The sequence below is a fragment of the Vigna umbellata genome, chromosome 1, assembly GCF_029865625.1.
Source record: "Vigna umbellata cultivar VRB3 chromosome 1, Vumbellata_1.0, whole genome shotgun sequence".
NCBI classification, from domain to species: Eukaryota; Viridiplantae; Streptophyta; class Magnoliopsida; order Fabales; family Fabaceae; genus Vigna; species Vigna umbellata.
The window spans coordinates 41,791,245-41,802,178 of record NC_142165.1 but is presented as its reverse complement, the minus strand read 5'-3'; the positions used below and the strand labels follow the sequence as shown (position 1 = coordinate 41,802,178).

Here is a 10,934-nt window from a genome sequence, read left to right as displayed (position 1 = left end):
AACACTTACATCTCCGGTCATAAAAATATTTTCAATTTTTTCGGTCCTTGATTTAAACGGGAACCATCTCATTATGCGGGGGAAAAACCGGTGCGAAGGATGACCATGCAAAGAAAGTCTCTCAACCGCCCAAGCCTAAAACATCATAAAATTATTTCATCAAACATAATTCACAATGTTCTGCACTACATCAAAATAGTGAACTACATATCATATTACCTGCAACACTGCCACATTGCCACTGAGAGTGACTGACTGGGGGATACCTGCTCCCATAATTTTCTTCTTACATTTATTTAAATTCTCTACAATGTGTTTATGTACACCGGTGCACCAATCATATAGACACAAACGGTCTAAGTCATCTAACACTCCAAAAGGCATGTTACAAACATGCCTTGATTTCCTAGGGAAATAGAAAACAACCAAACAAACTAATATATATAACCTACACACTACATCGACTTCAATGTTTTTATCATCAACAATGACATTAAACATGTCTGTCAAGTCCTTCAAACTGATGGTTTTTTATTTGAACAATTCACCAACCAATCCACCAACTACTTCATCAAAGGGAATCTCTAAACCACCTATTTCTAAACCTAAGCTCATCAACACATCAACAACTCTAAACGGCACCAACTTTTGACGATATTCCAACAACGCATATTTAACACTGTTTTGACAACGCCACGTGTCGTTGTTTGATTGGTTTGTTTTAAAAGTAAATCTTACTGAAGGGACCAAGTTGGACAAGTGCAGACCCAATTTGCAGAAAAAACACTATGGTAATCGTTTACAGTATCCTTGTAATCGATTACAGTGTCAAAAAAGGTGTAAACTTGATTTCTAAGGCATAATTTGAAAGGTCTTTGAGTATAGATTCCAACAAAACAAGAATCAACTCATTTGGAGTTCGGTGGAGAAAGTTATGAGCAAAAGAACAAGCAAAGGTCAGAGTTGGCAAAAATATATGAAACGCTAACTTGAAAGAATAAACTGTACCAACTCAGATGTCCAAAAATTACAAATTAGTAGTCATTGGAAAGATTTTTGAGTCTAGTTTCTAATAAAAAAAGAATCACATCATTTGGAAGTCGGTGGAAAAAGTTATCAGTAAAATAGCCAGCAAAGGTCAAAGTTGACAGCATGTTATCTCACCCAAGTTGCTCATCTCATAAACATTGTTTTTTTCCTTCATCATGGGGTGCCAAAACATCACTTCCCACCACTGAAACACCAGGACCAGCATAAGAAAAGTGCAAAAGTGCTTAAAACTCACCTTTTTGGACAATGGTGACCCCAGTTCACCTGACTGAGTACCTGTGTTGGACTTTCTGTACAAAATCCAGTTTTGTCTCGGGTAATCGTTTACAGTGTCCTTGTAATCGATGACAGTGTCAAAAAAGGTGTAAACTTGATTTCTAAGGCATAATTTGAAAGGTCTTTGAGTATAGATTCCAACAAAACAAGAATCAACTCATTTGGAGTTCGGTGGAGAAAGTTATGAGCAAAAGAACAAGCAAAGGTCAGAGTTGTCAAAAATATATGGAACGCTAACTTGAAAGAATAAACTGTACCAACTCAGATGTCCAAAAAATACAAATTAGTAGTCATTGGAAAGATTTTTGAGTCTAGTTTCTAATAAAAAAAGAATCACATCATTTGGAGGTCACTGGGAAAAGTTATCAGTAAAATAGCCAGCAAAGGTCAAAGTTGACAGCATGTTATCTCACCCAAGTTGCTCATCTCATAAACATTTTTTTTTCCTCCATCATGGGGTGCCAAAACATCACTTCCCACCATTGAAACACCAGGACCAGCCTAAGAAAAGTGCAAAAGTGCTTAAAACTCACCTTTTTGGCCAATGGTGACCCCAGTTCACCTGACTGAGTACCTGTGTTGGACTTTGTGTACAAAATTCAGTTTTGTCTCGGGTAATCGTTTACAGCGTCCTTGTAATCGATTACAGTGTCAAAAAAGGTGTAAACTTGATTTCTAAGGCATAATTTGAAAGGTCTTTGAGTATAGATTCCAACAAAACAAGAATCAACTCATTTGTAGTTCGGTGGAGAAAGTTATGAGCAAAAGAACAAGCAAAGGTCAGAGTTGTCAAAAATATATGGAACGCTAACTTGAAAGAATAAACTGTACCAACTCAGATGTCCAAAAAATACAAATTAGTAGTCATTGGAAAGATTTTTGAGTCTAGTTTCTAATAAAAAAAGAATCACATCATTTGGAGGTCGCTGGGAAAAGTTATCAGTAAAATAGCCAGCAAAGGTCAAAGTTGACAGCATGTTATCTCACCCAAGTTACTCATCTCATAAACATTGTTTTTTTCCTTCATCATGGGGTGCAAAAACATCACTTCCCACCACTGAAACACCAGGACCAGCATAAGAAAAGTGCAAAAGTGCTTAAAACTCACCTTTTTGGCCAATGGTGACCCCAGTTCACCTGACTGAGTACCTGTGTTAGACTTTCTGTACAAAATCCAGTTTTGTCTCGGGTAATCGTTTACAGGGATGCTGTAAACGATTACCAGACCCTTTTTTCAACACCCTCACTCATCCCTTGCAGAGGTTGCTCCTCCAACTGATGAGGGGTCACCCCACATTCCTTGGACACACATCACATCACCAACCACCCTCTCCCACCACTGAAACACCTGGACCAGCCTCAGACAGGTGCAGAACTACCTAAAACTGAGCTTTTTTTCCAATGGTGACCCCTGTTCACGTGGCTGACTACCTGTGTTGAACTTTATGTACAAAATCCAATTTTCTCTCGGGTAATCGTTTACCAGGATTCTGTAAACAATTACGAGACCATTTTTTCAACACTCTGACTCATCCCTTGCACTACTTCGTCCCCCTACTCATCACGGGTCACTCCACACTTCTTGCGTTTACATCAATGACCAACACCCATCTCCCCACTCAGAATTTGATCAACTCCTTCCCATTAATTACCATTAATTTTACTGAAAATGGTCTCGTACTTTTCAAATTCTTATTATAATGTTGCGTTCATTTTTCAATCACTACTTTTGTCATTATAAGTGAGATTAACACAAAGTAAAAATGATAGAGCGAGAGAGCGAGACAACGACAGCGAAGATGGAAGCTTCGAAGACGAACGACAGAGCGAGAGAGCGAGACACAATATGGAAGGGTTGAACGAACTTCTTTCCCACCCGAAACCGCCCAAACTCAATTCTTTAAATTTTAACGAGAGAGCGAGAGAGCGAGAGAGCGAGAGAGCGACAAGGGTTGAACGAACGTCTTTCCCACCCTAAACCGCGAAACCCAATTCTTCAAATTTTAACCTCAAAATCCCAAAATACCCCTCGCCCCGTAACCCTTTCTCTGTTTTATTTTCAATTTATTTGGCCAATCAAGAGCTGACACGTGGCGTTGTTAAATCTGTGTCAAAATTTCGTTGTCCAAATAACATTTTCCTTTTAATTTATACTATTTGATATATGAGTATTCATTTTGTTTTCTTATCCGTGAAGCTATCTTATTCTCCATCACAACCTAGCTTATATATTGGACAGTTTAGTAATTAACTCATAAATTCACTATAAAGTGTCAACCCCACTCATAATAAACAAAATTGTAAGTAGGACATCGCAGGAGAATTTAATACAAAAATAACATAGATCGATTAAAATATTAACGAATTTCAATTACATCCAAAGAATAATTTATTACATTATATACCTTACAAACTTAACACGGTTTTTTTTCCACTAAATTCTCGTTCAGAATACAACTACTCATACATTTAACTTTTTTTAGAAATTATAAGGTTCTGTTTATAAAACAAAGATCACTGTAATATTTGACACACGTGAAATATGTCTTCACTATTGATAATACGTGTGAATAATATTTCTCATTATAAAACAAACTAGTTACACCAAATAATCTAAAACTCAATAAATATAAAGAGATTAGACAATTTTCAAATAAGTTCATGGTCTAGTTATTATTAGACGAAGATTTTATTAAAAAATATATATAAAAGATCATATCAAATTTATAATAAACTTATATCGTATACATAGACAAAAACTATGCAAATATGAAAAAAAAATTATGATTTCCTTTACAAAAATTATTTCATATTTTGAGAAGAAAAAAAACAAATTCTTAATTATATTAAAAAAAATATCATTAGTCAATCCTTTCACATTCAAAAAAAGAATTTTTAATTTAAAAAGTTTTTGCTTTTGAAGAATTAGTATTAACTTTATTTGGTCTACCTTTACCAAATTTTCTTATAGTTTAAACTAGCTCATCATCTTCCTCAGAACTAGAATTTTCTCTCCCATTAAATATATTAGCTCATTTAAAAGTTATTTTCAATTCCTCCATAGAGTCTTCTTAGAAATCAAATAATTAAAAATTGTCGCTCAATTACTATGATTTGAACATAATTGTTGTAAATGTTGCAATCTATTCATAATGGAAGTGACATCTTCTAAATAAGGCCTATCACACAAATATTATCATCATTAACCACCATTGGTTTAGGCTCTGATTGAACAACAGGTTGTACTGCAACAGGTTACACCATAAAAAACTGAATCACAAGCTTAGTCATAGGTTTCATCACAGGCTCTATCACATACTCTACCACTTGAGCTAAAGATCTTGTATAGTCTCATCCTGTGACCAATCAACTTAGGACGATAATGTCGTTGTATTTTTGCGCCAATTATTTTCTCTTTACTAGAAATAACATTAACATCATGTTGTAATCGTTTATAATTAGATAGATCATGACTAATATTTTAAAATTTGCAAAAAATAAAGACAATTTCTCATACTTCACATCAACAATAAAAGTAAATCTTGATATTTCCACCAAAATTTAATTAGAAAAAATAAATAAAAAATTCAACAGAAAATAAGACACATGCAAAGAACTTTGAGATTTGTTCTTCATATAATTATCTAAAATAAATGTGTACAAATTTCAAGTGCTATTGAGAAAAATGTTTTTAGCTGCCAATACTCTAAACAAAACCATAAATATGAACCATAGTACAACCATATATATGTGCAAGCCCAACATACAATCATGAATGAACACTTCATGTAATGCATTATCAACACTTCATATGCAAATCCTGTACCTCTAAGCCACCACCGGCTAGGGTTAATGTTGGTGGAGGCTAGGGTTCTTCTATATTTTATGCCAGCAAATTCCGTTTCTTGTTCTTTAAGCTTATTACCAAAAGACTAGACAATTTACTAAGATGATTTACTCTGTTATTACTAGACACTTTAGGTTCCTTTTGTCAAGATTTTTACTTAGTCAAATCTTCACAAATATTATTATTTTTAGTTCACACATTTCTACGAAACTGATAGTGAACAATTGAGTATACTATTATCTTAAGGGTGGCAAAAACAAGAACTTGAGTACCTTGATTGTGATTCCAAGCGTTTTTCAATTTTGAGAACGCCATCATTTTTCCTCATTCAATGAGTTGCATCCTAATGGAAACTCTGTATTGCCCTTTGTCCACACATTTAAAAGTAGAGTGACATTTTACACATGGTTAAAGAAACACGAGCTTTCATCTATAAAGGAGCAAGTTCAGCATCATATCGCGCTAATTGCAACTTCCAAAAGTAGTTTCTAGTCATAATAATTCAGTCGATTCCAGCTGCCCCACCATTGAAGTTGCATGCAGAGCACCTGGTCCTGTTTGATAAGCTAACAATGTTCTTTACAAAGGAGTTGTGCTTAGAGGAGTAGGATAGAGGAAAGTGTTGCTGTGATGATAACAACCTTAAAGTTTGCTCACATTTCATTAAATTAAAATGGGTGTTGTTTGATATCCTTCTTTTGTAGTTTTTGGGTGGGCGGCTATTGGAGGAAATTGCCCCTGTTAAGAAATAACTCGACTTTTCTGCATTGCTTTTTACCTAAATTGGGCTATCACGGTAGGCCCATAAAGAAACATTTGATATAGCTTCTGCACTGAGAATGGTTATTGACAAAAAAAAGAAACATGTCTTTGAAAGGTTCAATAATTGTACCGAATCACTTACTTGAATACTGATGTGCATGCTTTAGACACAGGATGATCATCTACCGTCATCCAATAGTTTAAAAAGAAAAATATCTTTTTAATAATTTTTTTTTATAATTTTTTTACAACAACTTATGTGATAACTTGTGATTAGTTTGTTTTTAAATATACATACCATAAAATAGTGACACATGATCTCTTGTCAAAAAATTGTTAAAATATAATTGGTATTTAAAAAAATGCTATCACAATTCATTCTTAGTTTGCTAAACCCTTTGCTTTGATTAATACCTGAAACAATATCCAAGATTTTTTGGATAGCAAATTCTTTTGTTTAAGTGGTTCAAATAATGAACATGCATATCTATCTCGACATAAAATAATTATTATTATAAAATATTTTGTAACATCTTTTGACTTTACTAAATTCTGACTCACTCACAAATTTAAAACTTTCAATTTAGTTTCTATTCAATTTTTATATTCTATTGAATTCTCAAAAGTTTAAAACTTTTCAACTATTAGATTTTTCTACTAATTAAGTGATGTAGTTATTAACTTGATGATGTGTTTATTATTTTTTCTCGTCAACCTGCTTTATTTTCTTTACATATAATTTTATAATTTCATCATTTTTAAACTTTCTTACCTATTCTCTATTTTGGGGGGTTTTCAGTGAAAAGATTAATGATAAGGTTAAATATGTATTAATATTGGATTATAAAATCATGTTATTATAATATTACAAAACTAAATAATTATATGATTATAAATATATATATATATATATATATATATATATATATATATATATATATATATATATATGATTATAAGATTACAATTGCAAGATTATAAAATTATAAAATTACATTAACGGTCATATCACTTAATTAACAGAAAAATTTAATAGTAGAAAGTTAATTGAAATTTTTTAAAATTTTAAAGATTCAATTAGAAATGACAACGAGTTAAATGGAATACAGATGATGTTTACTCGTAATTAAATTTTTTTTTTACTCTTTTACAAGATGCCTGCAAGTTTTTTAAAATCAACAAATATCCATAGATATTGTAGATATTTAAAAAAAATTATAGATTTTTAAAATGAAATATAAATAAAATTATAAAAAAAATATAAAGTATAATATAAATTAAATTTTAATTTTAATTAAATTTGACATAATAAAATATAAATTAATTTTATTTTTTACCAATAATTAATACATGCTTGTGTCGATAGTGTGATACACTTAACTCGTTTATTAACGAATATTGAATTATCTCTCGTTACTCTCGAATATTTATCTACTATCTATAACGAATTATATAGGTGAATAACATGAATATTTTTATACTTGTTAGATAATAAAAATTTAATAAAATTACAAAAAATTAATAAAAAGAAAATTAAAAGTTCTCAAATGTACCATAGAATTAAAAATTAATTAAACCAATCCAAAGTTATATTAAAATGAATAGTTGATTTATTCTTAATCCGTTCTTTTTGCTAATTTAACTATTTATTTCTTAATCATAAAATAAAATATTTTTCATACATTGCCTCGAGTAGAGAATGTGAAGAGACGCGCTCGGACACTCGTGTTCACGTCTGATTGGTGCTTCTCCACTTTTACCAACTCAATTGGGCAGGGAAGACAAAATATTATTAGGAATTAATATAAGAAAAAGGGAGAAAACTATTCGGTAAAGATCGACACCCACCTTCTCTTAAAAGCCATTTTAATAGTAAAATATCATATTGAGATGATAATAATAAATATATAAAACATTTGAAATAAAATAATAAGATAAATGGTTGATAATATATAGAATAAAGGGGTGAAAAGTATTTTATTCATAAAGATAAGGCATAAATTAAGAACATGTTATATTACTATTACTACATATCAGCACATGCATGGTTCACATGTAGATTCCCACAAAAAGCATGGATGAAGCTATAATCCTGTTGTTAAGTGATGTTAATTTTGATTCCAGACGCACATATTAAAAAGATTAACAAAACACGTGAAACTGATATCTGTTTTAACATCCGAATTCAACCTAAACGATAAATAAATCGAAGCTTATCAACACACGATCGCTCATCAGCTCCCATGTTGTCCATAAAACATTTAAACTCATCAAACCGTTTCATTAATCATGGTAGCAGCGATTAATAGTTCCAACCATAATATTTAAAGCAACGATGTTTTTACTGTAATTGTTGCTACTGGTTCATGGAATTAGGGTGGTGAAGGTTGGGAGTGGCAAAGGAATGTGCTGAAGTTGCAATGGGGCGAAATGGAGTGAAGCAGCAACCTCGCCGTCTGCTCCTGTTTAACGGCGGCGTCTTCCTTCTCCACCAAAACGGCATCCACAATCTCGTCGAACTCGCCGCCGCCCGCGGCGACGAAGGCGATGAGCGCGGCCTGGACGGGGCCGAGGCTGGGATTAAAGGCGGCGGATTCCAAGTAAGAGCCTTTGTAAAGATTGCCGTGGCGGTCGAGGAGGGCGACGCCAGAGGGGGAGGCAGTGTAGGGTGCATGGGATTTGTTGGCGGCTTCGAGAGCCGCATTCTTGAGCTTGTGGTTGTGGAGGTGGCCGTTGCAGAGGGCGTCGTCGTCGTTGGTGTGGTTTGGGAGAAGAGTTAAGGCGTTGTGGTGGGTTTCCAAGAGAAGGGGAGTGCCAGGGGAGAGGAGGTCGTGGGGGCCAAATTGGTGAGGGAGGAAGTGAGAGAGAGGCGTGAATTGCGGCGTGTCGTCGGAGGTAATCAGGATATTCACGTCGGAGGCAGCGCGGAGTTCCTGGAGGAATTGGCGGCAGTGGCCGCAGGGGGCGGCGGAGACGGCGAAGGAGGTCAGGTTGGCCTCCGCATTCAGAGAGAGGTTGCTGACGAGGAACTGCTCCGCGTGGACCGCGTGGTGGAGGGGGAGGCCCGGAAACTCGAGGTTGACACCCACGAAGATGCGGCCGGAGGGGCCCAGGCCAACGGCGGCTACCTGGAAGTTGGAGATGGGTGGGCGAGCGAGGGACTGGGCGGCGGGGACCAGCCTGGGGAGGAGTTCCGGTAGTGTGATGGCGTTGGACTCGGCGAGAGCGAGGGCTTCCGATGCCTGGATTACGAATTTGGGTGGTTGATCCATTGGATTGGGAATTGCAGAAGAGTGTTAGTTATTTATAGAGAGAGTGTGAGAGTGGATTGGATCTGGCGAACAATGATCGTATTTATAGAGATGTGCGATGCCATTCAGATCCTTTTGCTACCGACAAGGGGGTAACCATCACTCTTCTCGCTTCCCTCCACCCATCACACCTCATTCACAACAGGGTTAGATTCGGTATTTACTTATTACTTTACTCTCACCCGTCACCGTTGACCACATTATTCATTTATTTTTTTTACATAAAATATTATTTCAATATATAGGCAATTGATAAAAGTTAAATGCTAATGATCGTAAAATTGGCATTAATATTGGAATTTAGGGTTTATAGGTTATATTAATCGTTTGTCTCATAAATCATTTTAAAAAGTAATTAGGTCATGAACTTGAAGAACTCAATAAGCCTTAGAGTAATTTTATGGTAGCTTTGAAATTAGGAAAAATAAAATATTTGCAGTAATCATTAAGATCATATGTTGTGTCTGTGCATAATTAAAAATAGTTCAAGACATAATTGTGTTTGTGTATTAATTAATAACATATTGTAAAGATTTTTTTTCTCATGTGAGATTATTATGAGTGTAATGTGTTGAAAACATTGTCAATTATTAAAAAAACATGACAGATATAATTTTTAATAGTTAATACATTTATTATGAATGATCGTTCTTAGGACTGGTTGTTTGTCTAGGTTAGCATTTCTATTTTTAACAATTAAAAATTAACATTAATAAAAACTGATAATTTTTAAAGTAGAAGAAAAGCTAAACTTAGATTAATATTGTAAATTTTCAATAATTATACATAATCTCCCTGACTGAGATAATAGAAATGTTAATAAACTGGGTTGAGGTTAAAATAATGGTTTCAATAATTCTCCAATTTTAGTATTCTTTTCTATTTGTACTTTTTCAGATTGCTTAGTTAAATTTTAGTCACTGTAATACATGGCGTGTTGAATTTTGCTTGTATGGTTGAAAATGGCAATTTCCAAAGTGTTTGATGATATCATTAGTGACATATTTATCATGATTAAAAAATTTCCTACTTATAGAAATTTAAATAAAAAATCATATATTTTTTTTTCAAAAGGTGCATGTCTAAATACTTTGAAAAGTTATACATTAAATGACTTATATCAACTTCTTTTTTTCACAATGTTTTACTAGTTTCTTCTCCATAAAGTCACATAAAGTAAAATAAGGTAACAAGTTGAAGATTGTAGGTCAGTTCAGTTATAAGAAGTTCCTGAATTTTGATAATTATAAGAAACATCCCGTCTACATATTTTTAACTTTTATTTTTTTTTTCTTTAAGAAAAGAAGACTCTGTTTTATTTTCACACACAATAAATTTTACTATTTAATTTTAAGGTATATTTCTAACCATCAAAAATGGACATTAATAGAGATTGGTAATTTTTTAAATAGAAAAATATTATATTTAATTTATTATTCTAAACTTCCAACAGTAAAAAATATTATTGTTTAATAAATAAAAATTCTAGTAAATTATGTTAATATTAAAAATAACTACTTTAAATACTTTTAAAGGAACTATTAAATTAACACAAATATATTAAACATAATATTCAGTAATTATTGATTTTAATGAAACATTATAATTCTTTTTATAAACTCGTGATTATAATATTTTGCTCTTTCTTAAAGACAATTTTTAGAGTATTTATTAGTGTTTTTTTAATT

At 33.1% G+C, this 10,934-nt stretch overlaps 1 protein-coding gene across 1 annotated transcript; it reads right to left on the bottom strand.

Annotated features, from left to right (window-relative positions):
* Nucleotides 1–8,016: 8,016 nt before the first annotated feature.
* Nucleotides 8,017–9,319, bottom strand: LOC124823269 (cytidine deaminase 1-like). The gene has a single exon (XM_047295447.2). It carries the CDS (start codon nt 9,205–9,207, stop codon nt 8,308–8,310), a length of 900 nt encoding a protein of 299 aa, XP_047151403.1. The 5' UTR covers nt 9,208–9,319; the 3' UTR covers nt 8,017–8,307.
* Nucleotides 9,320–10,934: the final 1,615 nt, after the last annotated feature.

Bases quoted from the DNA above. Each gene is read 5' to 3' on its own strand.
- LOC124823269 (XM_047295447.2), bottom strand. From the start codon at position 9,207: ATGGATCAACCACCCAAATTCGTAATCCAGGCATCGGAAGCCCTCGCT.